The 16,712-nt window shown below is 35.4% G+C and overlaps 1 protein-coding gene across 2 annotated transcripts; it reads left to right on the top strand.

Annotated features, from left to right (window-relative positions):
* The first annotated feature begins 952 nt into the window (after positions 1 to 952).
* Positions 953 to 16,692, top strand: LOC114422558 (histone acetyltransferase HAC1-like). 2 transcript variants are annotated; one of them, XM_028388977.1, is made up of 17 exons: positions 953 to 1,169; positions 1,595 to 1,866; positions 2,547 to 2,661; positions 2,848 to 3,145; positions 3,226 to 3,714; positions 3,925 to 5,699; positions 7,116 to 7,412; positions 7,496 to 7,774; positions 10,580 to 10,708; positions 10,795 to 10,995; positions 11,105 to 11,247; positions 11,368 to 11,680; positions 11,896 to 12,035; positions 13,817 to 13,895; positions 14,255 to 14,647; positions 15,699 to 15,916; positions 16,007 to 16,692. In XM_028388977.1, exons 2-17 carry the CDS (start codon positions 1,670 to 1,672, stop codon positions 16,119 to 16,121), a joined length of 5,181 nt encoding a protein of 1,726 aa, XP_028244778.1. In that variant the 5' UTR covers positions 953 to 1,169; positions 1,595 to 1,669; the 3' UTR covers positions 16,122 to 16,692. The 2 variants fall into 2 exon arrangements, with proteins under 2 accessions (XP_028244778.1, XP_028244780.1); XM_028388979.1 differs by having other exon boundaries at positions 954 to 1,169; positions 2,848 to 2,983.
* Positions 16,693 to 16,712: the final 20 nt, after the last annotated feature.

Raw genomic sequence — 16,712 nt, 5'->3', positions numbered from 1 at the left:
ATTTTTTAAAAAGTCAATGATAAGAAAGAATACTAATTTTCTTAAAATTACTTTTGGAATTACTTAATACCTCTTCATTTATTATATATGTGATGTATGAATGTTTTTAGAAGTAGTTATGTGCATTGATATTTAAATTCTGATTGATGAATATTGTGGTGTGAAACAAAGTGATGTCATGTGAAAAATCACACGTAGTTTTTTTTTTTTTTTATAAATATTTATGATAATTTTTAACTAGTTTTTTGTTGTTGCAAATAATAGTTAAATTGTCATGTGGTGGCAACAGCATATTGTTATATTATCAATTGAAATTTGAATAATATATATATATATATATATATATATATATATATTAGTGATAATAACCTTAAATTAAATATTTAAAAAAGAAATAATTGAATATTTATGAAATAATTTGACTTATGAATATTTCTGTTTAACTTAATTCGAATATATTGTAATTTTGAATTAAATATATATATATATATATATTAATATTATCAATTAATCATAATCATAATATATATTATATTATATGTTTTTTTCGATTTTCATGATATCAAGTTAGTTTATTAAATACTAAATAATAAATATCTATAATTATTAAAATAATTATCTAATATCGCAAATTTTAGATAATAAAATCAATATTGCATTGAAATCTATTTGTTATATACATAATAACTGGATATTTATAAAAAAATATATTTTTTTATTGGTGAAAATTAAAGATAATGTCAAAAGTTTATATCAACTCACACGTCTAAGTGAGCTAGATTCAAAAAGAAAAATATCTAAATCAACCATAAACGAGATTACAGAAAAAATAATAAAGTCTTCTTAAAATCAAGATTAAGCCTAAACTCCGTAACGGAAATCATTCTAGTTTTGTGGTAGACCAAATGTTTTTCGTTTCCGTCTTTCGTATGGGTTTTCTCTTATAGTCATAGAAGTATTTATCTATCGATTCTTTTTTTTGTTTCTGTTATTATAATTCATTCGTGGCAAAATTCCGCACGTGCCTTGGTGAGAGGTGTCACCGACCTTTCTCTTTCTCCACGGCAACTCGTCGGCGTGGTCGTGGATCATTTGGGGGTTTTCTTTCCAATTGCATATTGCGATATTGAATTCGTGCTTGGTCTGCACTCGATTGTTCACCGTTATAGGTTCGTGGTAACCCATCAAGCTATTAGGGTTTCCGTGTTCCTTAACACACACACACATATATATATATATATATGTATATATTTTGATTCGATTCGGTACTTAGGGTTTCTTGCAGTACTTATGTTTGATTGAATTTGTATAATATAAATTTAATCTTTCAGTTATCAATTTCTAGCAGAAGGGGATCAGCGTAGCGTGATTTTGTAGACCCCCTTTTTCTGTTGACTGAATTTAGGAAAAGTTATAAAAATTGCTTGCATTCAGTATCATTTGCCTTTTCTTGCTCTTGATGATATAGGCTTCTTCCTATTTTATTTCCTTCATGCCCTTCGTGCCACTAATGAAATTGTTGTCCGTTGATTTACATTCAAATGGATTTTGGCATTGAATTCACGTAAGTTATTGGTGTGTACCCTGATTACAGGGGTCTGGTACGGATTCAGTGCTAGCTGATGGTGGAATACTGCTACGCTTTTGAGTTATGTGAAAAATATAGAAGATGAAACTGCAGGCACATATTCCGGGGGAGATGTCAGGACAGGTACCTAATCAAGCAGGGTCTCAATTGTCTGGTCTGACCCAACTGAATGGGAATGCACTACCTCACCAGATGCCACCTTTAGGGGGTGTACCGCGTTCAACAATTAATATGGATCCGGATTTTCTTAGAGCTCGCACTTTTATTCATGATAAGATGTAAGCATTTTTTTTTCATTTGTTTAACTGCACTCTTTCTGGGTCTTCGTTGATTCTTATTAGGAATTTTATCTGTAGGTATAAGAAGTGGAGACTGATATTTTTGTTAAAACGAACTACAAACACGCTAGCTTAAACTCAACTATGAAAGGCAGTATATAGATAGGTTCATAAACGAAATTGATAGTTGGAGTTATCTGAAAACAGAAGTGAAAGGAAATTATTATTTTTTGACACTTGATCATTATTATTAATTCTCTTTTATGTGCGAGTGTATGCTTTGTGGCTCACTTGCATGGACTAGTTGAATATTTAAGCTAACCTATAAGAATTTAATGTAATAATTTTCATAATTTTATTAAGAATCTAAGAACCTGCTGTGAGTGAAACTGTATTTGCAACTTGCTTGACAACATTGAGTCACACCGTGCTTCTTTATCTTCCACTTTATAATTTATGGCTATATCATTCTATCCAAGTTGTTGCTATGGGATCCCTGCAGTGTAGATGCCATCAAGTGAATTACATTACTGCCTCTCTGTCTCTATTACGTGCCAATTTCCTCACCTGTACTTGTTTTTTGACTTAAAAATAGTAGATATAATGTGTGCACAAGAGAAACTCCAACTACAATAGTTTTTTTCGTTCTCATCATAGATATTTTGTGTTTTACCTTCCAGCTTTGATATGTTGTTGCAACGACAACAGCAGCCAGTTACAGATGTACAGAGAAAGAAGCTTAAGGATCTTGCAAAACGCTTGGAGGAGGGCATGTTAAAAGCTGCTCTCTCTAAGGTTTCTTCTGGTCTTGTAGTTATTTTTCTTTTCCAGTTTCCATTATTTGGAAGGATCTAAATCTTGTTCTTTGATTTTAAACACTAGAGATTTCTGATTCTGGAAATAATAAAATGGAACCTTGAAACTCATTTCTTAATTTAAATATTATTTTTATGTTGACAATGCTTTGTACTTATCATTTAGGAGGATTATATGAACTTGGATACACTGGAGAGTCGTTTATCTAATTTCCTCCGACGAGCATCTATGAATAATCACAACCAACAATATCCGCAGCCTGTTAACTCTTCCCCAATTGGTACAATGATACCAACCCCTGGTATGTCACATGTTCCAAATTCAACCATGATGGTTGCATCTTCTATGGATGCCTCAATGATTTCTGCCAGTGGGTGTAATAGCATAGCATCAACATCTTTCAATAGTGTAAACATGCTACCAGCTGGTGGTATGCTTGGCAGTACCTTAAATAGATTTGATGGTAATATAGGTGTTATTATTCTTCACCAATCCTTTTTTTTTTCTTTTCTTGTCCTTCATTGTAGAGTCTATGTGTTGCAGGTTTGTCTAATGGTTATCAGCAGTCTTCTACCAGTTTTTCTGTTTCCTCGGGGGGGAGCATTTCATCAATGGGGTTGCAGAGAATTGCTAGCCAGATGATTCCCACTCCTGGATTCACAGTCAGCAGTAATCACTCACACATGAATATAGATTCTAATAATACTAATGGTGGTGCCTTTTCCAGTGTAGAGTCTACTATGGTACCCCTGTCTCAGCTACAGCAGCAGAAGCAGCATGTTGGTGGCCAAAATAGTCATATATTGCAGAACCTTAGCGGCCAAATGGGTAGTGGAATGAGATCTGGTTTACTACAGAAGCCATTTACAAACTCAAATGGTGCTATAAATTGTGGGTCAGGCATGATTGGAAACAATATGCAGCTTGCAAATGAACCTGGCACTTCTTCTGATAGCTATGCCTCAACTTATGCTAATTCTCCTAAACATTTGCAGCAGCACTTTGATCAAAATCAGAAACCAGTAGTGCAGGGTAATATTTCTTACTCCTTTCTTCTTTATGTCATCAAGGAATGAGCTTAAGATCTTTACCTCCTACCCAGCACCTGTATTAAGCTGCATAACTTTTTTGGCTATATTGTTGTTTGTTGGGTTATATCTGTGTCTGTATGCATATTGCATGTTCTGTATTTTTGCCTTAGAAATTGACATGTCTCAGAAAGGATAACAATTCTATTATCAGGTGATGGGTATGGAATGAATAATGTTGACAATTTTGCTTCTGGAAACTTTTATGCATCTGCGACATCCTCTGGGTCTATGATGAACAATCAGAACACTAATTCAGTTAAATTACCATCAATGCCCAAAACTAGCTCATTGATAAGTGGCTCGAATTTGCACGGTATGCAGCAGGCTGCTCATATAAAGTCCCAACCAATTAACCAGCTAGAAAAGTTGAATTTTCAGTCTTCATTGACTTCAAGAGATGGCTTTCTGCATTCTCAACAGCAGTATCAGCAAAGGCCTCAACAATTGCAACAGCCAGATCAGTATTCGCAGCAGCAATTTCAATCTATGCAAAGTCAACAGCCTCAGCATGTGATCAACAGTGACACATTCAGTCAGTCTCAGCTATCTTCCAATATAGAAAACCGAGTGAAGCCTGAACCTGGAATTGAACACCATAAAGTGCCCAATTCTCATGTCTCTGAACAGTTTCACATATCTGAGATGCAGAGTCAGTTCCAGCAGAACTCATCTGAAGATTGCTCTAGGGGTGCTCAACATCTTCAATTCCCATCTGGTCACCATGATTTATCATCATCAACACCTCAAAATTCACAACAAATGTTGCACCATCATCAATTGGTTGCAGAGTCTCAAAATAATTTCAACAAATCTGTAATTCTAAACCAATGGCCTCAATCACAAGATTGTAACCACATACTTGACAGTATTTCACATGATCAACATCTCCACATGGATTTTCATCAAAGAATATCTGGGCAAGATGAAGCTCAATGCAATAATTTATCGTCAGATGGATCTATTATTGATCGGGCTGTTCTTTCTAGAGGCTCAGCTGAGCAGCTGGACTCTGGAATTGCTATAAAAAAGGCGCACAGGAATCAACAGAGGTGGCTTTTATTTCTACTTCATGCTCGACGTTGTTCTGCCCCTGAAGGACGATGCAAAGAACGGTTTTGTTCTAGTGCACAGAAGTTATGCAAGCACATAGAGGGATGCACCCTGCGCCATTGTCTATATCCTCGTTGCCATCATACCAGGGTGTTGCTTCATCATTTTATGAACTGCAAGGATCCATGTTGCCCTGTTTGTGTTTTTGTGAGAAAGTATCGACGTGCATTTCAACTCAAGCCTCAGATTCGGCCAGAAGCTGAATCAAGCTTGCCAACTGCAGTGAATGGATCCTCTAAACCTTACAATATTGTAGGTGCATCGCCTAGATTGATCTCGAAGCCTCCCTTAGTTGTTGAAACTTCAGAGGACTTGCACCCATCTATAAAGCGTATAAAGATTGAGCATTGTGCCCAGCCTATTAATCCTGAAAATGATCATTCTGCTTCATCTTTTACTGCAAATTGTGAATCTCTTGTTTCCAGGGATGCTCAGTCTCAACGCCAAGCTTATCCCAATGTTGAGAAGTCTATCTCAATCCAATCTGAGCTTACAGAAGTTAAGGCTGAAGCTTCTGCACATGTGGTACATGAAAAACTCAGTGAGATGAAAATGGATAACAGTAATGCAGATTATAAAACGCCTAGTGCTGAACCTGTCAAATATGAGGAACCTCCTAATTTAGCTAGGCCTGAAAATATGAAAACTGAGAAAGAAACTGGACAAGACAGACAAGAAAATGTTGTGCAGGCATCTGAAAATGCAGCTGGAACCAAATCTGGCAAGCCAAAAATAAAAGGAGTCTCATTAACTGAATTATTTACTCCAGAGCAAGTCAGGGAACATATCACTGGTCTCAGGCAATGGGTTGGCCAGGTAAGTCTTTGTATTCTTGTGCCATCTTTTCATTGGAAAAGTATAATTTAGTTCATTAGTTAAATAATACTGCATTATCTGTACTAGTTTACTATAAACCTGTTCCATTGTACTTTAAAATCTATTATAATGTTTCTTCTTGATAATAGTTTGCATATCTATTGTTCCTATCAATACACTGACTTTCGTTTTGTTAGTTGAAATATGATTTGGACTTTATGTAAGCATTTGTTAACACACATGTAATTCTTCAGTGACCTCAGGTTTGATTTCACGTCCTTTAGTCAAAGGACAGCAGTAACTGGAAAAGTCACTAGTTCAAAGAAAATTTTTAGTTGTAATGTTGTCTAACACTAAATCAAATGAGACAGAACGAGAATGTATTTGGCATCGCAACAGTGGGCTACTTTTGTATTTTAATTAGTAATTTATAAAAGCAAAATTATTAGAATGAAGCAAAAACATTGTAGTAGAACTCCTTTCTCTCTACAACTCTTAATAGGATTCCTTGAAAGGAAGCATGTGCTGAAACATGGAGAGACTGATAAAAATTTCATACCAAGGTGAATCTAGGGATAATTATTTTTCTTTGTAGATGTAGGGATTTTGTTCTAGCCGAAGAGACCAAAAAACATTATAGAAAGCATATTTCTCTAACAGCATGCCGTCCTTTCTCTGACCAAAGCCTGTGAATGTAGTTAATAGAAAGTACTTCAATCTTCATTTGCATTCCCTTGATTCACCACATGAAGTCCACTCCAAATGTATCAGCTGGACAAAATTTGAACTATGCTTATTATGCTATTGGATAACTTTTATGCCTGATTAATCACTATCACATACTTTTAGATACCCTTTGCTGTCTGTCTCTTGAGTCTTTTTTATGGTCTACTGATGTTTGATTTTTATGCATATGAGACACCTATCGTATATTCCATTAATTGAATCTTTTAATGCCAGATGAGACATCTGTCGTCTATTCCATTACTTGAATCTTTTATCCATCTCATCTGGTCATTTTTGTGGAAATGTGATTTCTTATAACTTGTGCCTAGAAGCTTGATTTACATGATGCATTCAACTTCATAAAATGCCATTTTCATAACATTGTGTATACAACAAGCCACAAAGATTAATTCAATCATTATATTTTTTGTATCTAAATGTTCAGCCAAAGATGTTAGTCCAAATATATGGTTGTTACTGTAGACTTTAAATTTTCTTTTCCTGTCATCTTGCTATTTAACATCCTAGTTTGTGTTATTTTCCTAAGCCCAAGTGTTATAAATTTTAAGGTTTGGATAAGCATTATATTGTACTAGTTTTTAATTGTTCATGTGGCATATTTCCTACATAGTATTTCTCTAATTATATCTGGTATCCACATGTTACCATAACATCATTTTCTTGTCACAGAGCAAGTCAAAAGCAGAGAAGAATCAAGCAATGGAGCATTCAATGAGTGAGAACTCCTGTCAATTGTGTGCTGTTGAGAAGCTTACCTTTGAACCACCGCCTATTTATTGCACAACTTGTGGGGTTCGCATTAAACGCAATAATATGTATTATACCACGGGCACTGGTGACACACGACATTATTTTTGTCTTCCTTGCTATAATGATGCTCGTACAGAGAACATCATTGTTGATGGGACTCCCATTGCCAAGTCAAGATTGGAAAAGAAGAAGAATGATGAGGAAACTGAGGAATGGGTATGTTAAGTGTGCCATGTGTCATTTTGTTGTTCAGTTAACAAGTTTTTTTGTTTTATTAACCATCTATTCTTTGTGTGCAGTGGGTTCAATGTGATAAGTGTGAAGCATGGCAACATCAAATTTGTGCCTTATTTAATGGTAGAAGAAATGATGGTGGACAAGCTGAATATACTTGCCCTAACTGCTATATTCTAGAGGTAGAAAGAGGAGAGCGCAAGCCCTTACCGCAAAGTGCTGTTCTTGGAGCCAAGGATTTGCCGAGAACTATTCTTAGTGATCACATAGAACAGCGATTATTTAAACGGCTAAAGCAAGAAAGACTAGAAAGGGCAAGGCTTCAAGGAAAAAGTTATGATGAGGTGATTCTTGTATTGGTTTGGTTCACTTTTTCATTTCATCATTTATTTTCTTTAGTATATTTTAGTTCTTTCATCATTATTTTAGGATATGTACGTGGAGGTCATGTTTAGTGTGAGAACACAAGGTCGGCCTTAACTGTAGGATTATACCAAGGGTTGCCTGTAATCCAGTATTATTTCACCTTGTTCTTGGATCTATCTATTTATTGTTCTATCCAAGAGCCGGTGCCAGATGCATACTTTATTCAAAATGATATAGTCCTAGTTTGAGATATGAGAGAGGAAATCAATGGGAAGATTGGGATGTGGAGATAAGCTTTGGAAGCACAAGGCTTTCATTTTAGTAAAAGTAAGAATGTAAGATGGGATATATGGAATATAAGTTTAGCAAGAGAAGTATCCAGGCTAGCTTAAAGGTGAAAATTGGAGACCATACCTTACCACAAGTTATACAGTTTAAATGACTTGGATCATCGTGCAATATAATGGAGAAATTGAGGGTAATGTAAATCGTAAGATTCAAGTAGGTGGATAAAATGGAGGAGTGCTTTGAGTGTTACCTATGGCAAAAAGCATTATAGTCAAAACTGTGATTTTTGATTGTGGATTGCATGATTCTACATTTTTTCAAGTGCCCAATGATCCCGTTTTCAATACCAGTTTTGGTGTGATAGGTGGGATCACATGATCTTAGGGTAAAATTGGTGGAATTAGACAACTTCATCGTGCCAAGGAGAAGAACATTTTCTTTGGGGAAAAACAAGAATCATCCCCACAGCCCCACCCGCTTAGAAAAATCCTCGAACCTTCTTTTCCTTGTACATTTCGACTTGTCTGCACCTCTACTCTCTTCTTCTGCTCACCTTTGCACCCATCTTTTGGTTCAACTGGGTTCTTCTCCATTCATCTTCTATGGCTCTCTGCATTTTTTGTCAGTTTGATTGCTTCTGGTTCTGTTGTTTTCAATCTGGGTTTTGTTTCTATTGGGAAAAACTAAGTCCCACATTGGCTAGAGATAAGGCCAATATAGAGTATATAAGTGCAGGGCAACCCTCACCCTAAGAGTTAGCTTTTGGGGTTGAGTTAGGCGAAAATCTCACATTCTAAGATGGTATCAGAGGTTTATCCTAGATCCATTAAATGAGCCACATACCATGCACCAAGCCCAAAAGCGCTGGGCGTGAGGGGATGTATTGTGAAAAACCCAAGTCTCACATTGGCTAGAGATAAGGCCAATATAGAGTATATAAGTGGGGGGCAACCCTCACCCTATGAGCTAGCTTTTGGGGTTAAATTAGACTCAAACCCACATTCTAAGAGTTTCTATTTCCTCTGTTTTACTTGTCTGAATACTGTGCTGTGCTGTGGATGATCCCACTTTGGTTTGACTTGTTTTGGTGTTGTGTTGTTGAGTGACTTGTTTGAATAAACCATCAGTTTCATCCATAAATTATTACTCTCTCTCCTAAATAGTCCCTAAAGTAAACAAATTATATAAGGAATCCCTCAAGTATTATAAATCATACTAAATAGTCCCCCAAGTATTGAAAAAATCATTCAAATTAATCCTTGGGTGTTAGTAAAATATATCAATGTATGGACTAAATTGATGAATATTCAATACTTTAGGACCACTTACATAATCTCATTACTTCAAGGACTATTTAGGAAAGAGGGTAATACTTGAGGGATCGAGTTGATGGTTTGCTCAACTTATTTTCTTTTGGTATTTTAAGTTTTATGTGTTGTCCAAAAATTTAAAAGTTTTATTTAGAATTGTTAGCTTGTAACTTTGGAGTTTGTAACTTATAAGTTGTATCATGCATTTTACTTTTTATGTACTTTTTAAGTTTATTTAAATGTTAGTCATAATTTGAACTTTGAAGGTTATATATCTTATTTATTTTATATGCATTATGTGGACTTGGATGAAGGGGTGGGAAAGGGATTTCAATGTTCCTTTTCATTATTGGTCCTCAGCAATGCCTCTAGTTTTTATTTAATGCTTTTTGTGAAGGGCAGGGTTGTGGTATGTTGTTGGGTTGTTTTTTTTTCTCTGTTCTTACAGGATTTTATTATCCTATGTATCTTGTAGTACCTCTGGTACTTTTCCTACTTTAATATAAATTATCTTTGCAGTTAAAAAAAAATATGCATTTATTTATAGGTTTATAACTTTATAGTCATATCTAATGAACCGTGTTACAATTACACAATTTACATGTTTCCTTACCCTTTCCAATCTATGTAAGATCTCGACTTTGACTACCTTGGCTATAGACTTGCAACGTTATATGAAACTGAGTTTTGGATAGTAAAAAGTCAACAGCAGAGGAATATGACAGAGATGAGAATATTGAGTTGTATGAGTGGGCATGGATAAGGATTGGGAATGAATGCATTAGAGAGAAAGCTGGGGTAGCACCTTATAGAAAAAAATGATAATATCTTGCCTTAGGTGGTTTGAGTAGTGTGGACTATGGAAAAGACCTATAGAAGCCCCACTAAGGAGAGTATATTAGATGAAGGATTGCCCTATTGTTAGAAGTAAAGGGAGACCATGGGAAAAAATGGCGAAACCATTAAGAAGGATATAGAGGTCTGTGGTCTGTTAACATTATTGCTCGATCCATGTAACTGACTTCATTTAGTGGATAAGGCTTGGTTGTTGTGTTTATATTTTTTTAGACACCTGTGTTTTTTTCTTTTTTAATGTTTCTTGGATATTGATTATTACACTCGTTGCTAGCATATCCTGGTTTTCTATGGATTACTAATTTCATATTCACTTGGATGTGTTGCCAGATTCCTGGGGCTGATGCTCTTGTTGTAAGAGTTGTGTCATCTGTTGACAAAAAGTTAGAAGTGAAACCGCGGTTTCTGGAGATTTTTCAGGAAGAGAATTACCCAACAGAATTTCCATATAAATCAAAGGTGATGAGAAAGTTGATTTATCAATCTGATCGTAATCGAATCATTAATCATGAATATTATTTGATGCCCTTAGCTTTCTATTCCAGGTAGTTTTGTTGTTTCAAAAGATAGAAGGTGTGGAAGTTTGCCTATTTGGCATGTATGTTCAAGAATTTGGATCTGAATGTCAATTTCCTAATCAGCGCCGCGTGTATCTTTCATATTTGGATTCTGTTAAGTATTTTAGGCCCGAGGTTAAAGCAGTGACTGGAGAGGCTCTTCGGACTTTTGTTTACCATGAAATTCTGGTAAATTTGGACACCAAGATGTTGCTTTGGCACCCTTCCTTAGTGATATTCTAGTTTTGGGTTATTATCTTCCTGTAAATTATGTTTGATACAAATTATTTCTTTTTAGATTGGATACCTTGAATATTGCAAGAAACGTGGTTTTACAAGCTGCTATATCTGGGCCTGTCCTCCATTAAAGGGAGAAGATTATATTTTATATTGCCATCCAGAAATTCAGAAAACACCAAAATCCGATAAGCTACGTGAATGGTGAGCCTAATAGCTTCAGTATAGACAAAATGAAAAAAAAGTTGTCTATTTATTTTCCTTGTACAATGTGATTAGATCTATTTATCTCTAACTTCAGCATTTGTAAACATGTTTCTTCAGGTATCTGGCCATGCTAAGAAAAGCTTCCAAGGAGAATGTTGTGGTTGATCTCACCAACTTGTACGATCATTTCTTTGTATCTACTGGTGAATGTAGGGCTAAGGTTACCGCTGCAAGACTCCCATATTTTGATGGTGACTACTGGCCTGGGGCTGCAGAGGATTTAATTTATCAGCTTCGCCAAGAGGAAGATGGAAGAAAACAAAATAAAAAGGGAACAACTAAAAAGACTATAACAAAAAGGGCTTTAAAAGCGTCTGGTCAGTCAGATCTCTCAGGAAATGCCTCAAAGGACCTGCTCCTTATGCACAAAGTAATTCACTAATAAACATGTATAATACAAATAGTTATGTTCTCTTGGTAAATGAGATCCCTTGCAAGTCATTTTTAAGTTCTTTGGATATGCCATACTATATAACTAAAGTTTCAAACATTAATATTGTTTCCTTACTTTACTGCTTTCAAATATTTATCTGTTAGGTTCCTTATGTTTGATAATTTCTTATAAAATTCTTGATCTTTCTCCAGCTTGGTGAAACCATTTCCCCAATGAAGGAAGATTTTATTATGGTTCATTTGCAGCATGCATGTACTAGCTGTTGTATTTTAATGGTGTCTGGCAACCGTTGGGTTTGCAACCAGTGCAAAAATTTTCATATTTGTGATAGGTAAGGATTCTTCAATCTTATCTTCATGATTTTGTCATTTGATGTGTTAAATGCTATACCTAATATCAAAATTGTGTCTTCTTTAACTAAATACAGTAGTCCTAAACTGAAGTCTATGAAGCTCAAACATGTATGCTGATCATGTCCCCTACAATTTAGTAAACTGACGTGACTCCATGCCCATGTTGTGTCATATCCATGCCCATATCATATTTGTGCTTGCTAGACTATTGTGTTGGTAATCTGAATATTCTTCAAGTAGTTGTTAGTGTAAATCATCGCTCATTAGGGGTGTATTTGGTTTGAGAAAATGTTTTATATTTTTATTTTCAGTTTTCACAAATAATTACAAAATGCCACCTTGTTTTTACTCTTGCCTTCAAAGATTTATACAAGAAACAATGAAGATTAAATTTTGTTTTCATTTTTTTTCCTACACAAATCTTATGAAAGGAATAAGCAAAGTGGAAACAAGGTGACATTTTGGTAATTACTTTTATGGCTTTCCATTATGTGTGTTGTTGCTATCTTTCTAGCACACATTGTGATATTTTCAGTAATTTTGTCTTAGAAATTGGTCTCAAGACCTATAGTAGTCAACAATCCGGGAATAGCGGAGAGCCGACCCCAAAAGTGGGATAGCAGATAGTGGGATGACCACTATTTAATATTTTTTGTCCCTCGAATTTGAGGTCTTCTTTTTTTAGTCCCCCAAATTAAGATATTTTATTTTAGTCCCTCAAATTTGTGAAATGCTTTTTTTAGTTCTTGACTGATTTTTGGCGGTTTGGATGCACAATTTGTAGCGGCTTTTGACCACATGAAGGACTAAAAAAAGAATTTTGTGAATTTGAGGGACTAAAAAAATGCAAATTTTAATTTGGAGGACTAAAAAAGACAAACCCCTAAATTTGAGGGACTAAAAACATATTTAAACAAATTTGAGGCCCAACAGATGAGAAAAGAGATAAAACACAAAGAGGACACAACTAAGGCAGCCCCAAAGAGGACACAACTAAGGTGGGCTAGTGATGACCACAATTAAGGTGACTTTCCAACACTTCACCTCATGCCCAGGACTACTAGCCTGGAGCGTGGTAAATGCAGTTGGCTGTTGGCCCAACAATCGATTTTGATACCATTTTAGAATTTGGGCTTAAGACCTCACTCAACCTTACAAAATTGACTTGTAAGGTGATGACTGTCCAACCTTTATAAACTCTTTTTAAGCCATATCTCTAGTCAATGTGGGACTAAACCACCACCCTTGAGGCTGCAATTAAGGCAACCCCCAATGAGGCCACAACTAAGGTGGGATAGGAGTGATTGCAATTAAGGAGGCTTTTCAACAGTTTGATGTACTAGAAATGCTTAAATTGTGTCTATTTTTTGTTAAACTTGTTAAACTTTTATTATTTAAGTTATGCAGGTCTTATAATGATGTTTTTTTTTTCTTGTCATTCATCTGCTATTATTTTCTGCTAATGACTTGACTGATTTTTGGTTTGCCACCATCCATCATCATTCATAACACTTCAAACTATAAAAGAAGTTTTACTACAGTTTTGGACAAAATATTGAAACTGGCAGACTGCTGTGGATATTGTCTCCATACCAGATTTTTTAGTATCTTGACATCATATCTTATGATCTTATTAATATTTATTGTTAACATCCCTTTTTATTATCATTCTCCTTTTCTTTATCCCTTGCCAGCTGAACCACTTCCAAACTCACCAATCAATTTTGCTAGTCACACATTCTGTCTTGTCTTTTCTTAGGTGTTACGAAGCAGAACTAAAGCGTGAGGAGAGAGAAAGACATCCTATTAACCACAGGGAGAAACATACTCTTTATCCGGTAAGTAGCTGTAGCTCTAATTTTTTACATGTAATATTAGTGCTTCTGTACTAGTTCATTTCTTCTGTTCTTCAATGCTTTGCTAGATTTTATTAGTACTCGACTGTCAATCATGTTAGTGTGCTTTGAGGAACTAAGTTGTTAGACAAATTATGGAGTTCTAGTTTGAACTAGTATATTGCATGTTTGGTTTTAGTTATTTTATACTCAGAAAATGACTTTTTAGTGAAAACTCTTGAGCATTTTTTGTTTTTCACTTTTCTGAAAGCAAAATAAACTATTCAAATACATACACAATCATACGGTAGCTCCAAGTATAAGTGAATTTGGAATTTTTTTAAACTTGCATCTTAATGCAGGTTGAAATTACTGATGTTCCTTCTGATACAAAGGACAAAGATGATATTCTTGAGAGCGAATTCTTTGACACTAGACAGGCATTTCTGAGTCTCTGCCAGGGAAATCATTACCAGTATGATACACTAAGGCGGGCCAAGCATTCCTCAATGATGGTTCTCTATCATCTTCATAATCCAACGGCTCCAGCATTTGTGACAACTTGCAATATATGCTATCTTGACATAGAAACTGGTCAAGGTTGGCGTTGTGAGGTTTGCCCTGAGTATGATGTATGCAATGCTTGTTATCAAAAGGATGGAGGTATTGATCATCCTCATAAGTTGACAAATCATCCATCCATGGTGGACCGTGATGCTCAGAACACAGAAGCAAGGGAGGTTCGAGTAGTGCAGGTATTGTACAAGATTGTAGTTTTAGCTCCCATGGACTGTCTTATGATAATGGATCTTCTCATGTGAAATTTTGACATGGCAAAGTCATGTTTAAATCTTGTGTCTATCTCTTTCTTGATATCACATTAAATAGGGAGAGATAGACACAAGATTTGAGTGCGATCTGCCTTGTACATGAGAGGATCCATTCCTTTGTTTTACATAGCATTGAATCTGCTTTTATCTCAGTTGTTTATTTTGTATGTCAAATAAAGCAGTCATATATTCACATGTAATGAAATTTGAGCAAGGATAGGAGTTGCTTTGTTTGTTAAGTATAACAAGTGGAGTATGTAAAAACCATGCAAGTTAAATTTGAGTTTAAGCATACAAGAAAAGCCTTATCCCCCGCTAGGTGAGATTGACTACATAGATCAGAGTAGAAAAATTAGGACTCTTGTTGTATTTCATGTTTGATGATTTTCAAAGATATTGGCAAAAAAAAAAAAACAGATCATCAAATGACATGATAATTCTAATATATCACACATTTTAAAAGTATTAAGTCTTGTATTCTTCCATGGTAATTAACTGATTTTTTTTTGTGGTCACAATTATTATTAATTATTTAATCATTTATAGTCTGTAAAGATAATGTGTGAAGACGTATGTGCATCTTTGTTAAATTGTAGTCTGTGGATTACTTCTAATACTTTTTAGAAGCTTTTTTTCACTTTTTTCATTATACCATGATTTTAATTCTTTTTTTCGGGCTATTGCTTGCTTCTGCTCATTATCTATAGTTATAAATATATCTGGTTTAGCTGCAACCCATCAACCTTTCCAGCTTTTGTTTCCATCCCTTGTAATGTTTTGCGTGTGTAATATTTTGTAGAAGCATGGATATTGATTTTTGATTTTTTTGACTTTTCCCCATGCATTTTGGACGGACTCTGTTCTAGTGTTTACAAATGTTTTTTTGGCCATTCTTACACCACCTTGCTTGGTGGGGATATTGCACCTTTCTGCATACATATAGGATCTCTGATATAAATGAATTTTATAATTACAGCTACGGAAAATGCTTGATCTCCTTGTTCATGCATCCCAATGTCGTTCTGCACATTGCCAATATCCCAATTGTCGCAAGGTGAAGGGGCTTTTCCGCCATGGCATGCACTGCAAAACACGGGCTTCTGGAGGTTGTGTTCTTTGCAAGAAAATGTGGTATTTACTTCAACTTCATGCTCGTGCTTGCAAAGAATCTGAATGCCACGTACCACGTTGCAGGTTTGTAGATCAGGCATTGCCAATATTCTCGAGTTAACTCTTTTTTATAGATTTTGTATGTATTAACACTGTTTATTTGGGTTAAATCAGAGATTTAAAGGAACATCTAAGGAGGCTGCAGCAACAGTCTGATTCACGGCGTAGAGCTGCTGTGATGGAAATGATGAGGCAGAGAGCCGCAGAAGTTGCTAACAATGCTGGATGAGCAATTTATACTTGTAAATATGTGGCACTTTGAAGAAATGCTCTAGACAGAGGTATACCTTAGTTTCACCTATGCTCCGACAGCAGTGATTGTTTTTGTGAATGGAATACGTAGGGTACATGTAGCCTTGCGTCCATCTCGACATCTTTGTCCCAGAAAAAGATCTGAGTTCAGCCATTTAGTGCTGCTGTCCTCTTCTGCAAAGGACTAACAAGGTCCGGCGGGGATATTTGGTGGTTCGTCTGTTTTTGTAATTCTTTGATTTTGTTAAGTTACTTGTTTTATGTCAGATGCCATTCTTCGGTGGCGGGTGTACTATAGTCCTAAATAGGTCACAAATTTCTTACAAATCTGTGGGAGGGAGGGAGGGATGTCATCAAGTCGTTTTTAGTTGACCGTTTTAAAGATTCAATGCATTTTGTAGAATCTTTTATTTAAAGATGAAAGTAAATAATTAGAATATGCGCATAGTTCTGCTTTATGGGATAGTATCTACTGTCTCTTTGGCGTACTTTTTTTTATATTCGATTTATTGCTATGGAAGAATGGAGCATTCATGGTTCAGTTTGAATCGATCTAAAGTATATTTTA

This window comes from Glycine soja, chromosome 8 (genome assembly GCF_004193775.1).
Source record: "Glycine soja cultivar W05 chromosome 8, ASM419377v2, whole genome shotgun sequence".
NCBI lineage: Eukaryota > Viridiplantae > Streptophyta > Magnoliopsida > Fabales > Fabaceae > Glycine > Glycine soja.
This window is presented reverse-complemented; position numbering and strand designations above follow the sequence as displayed.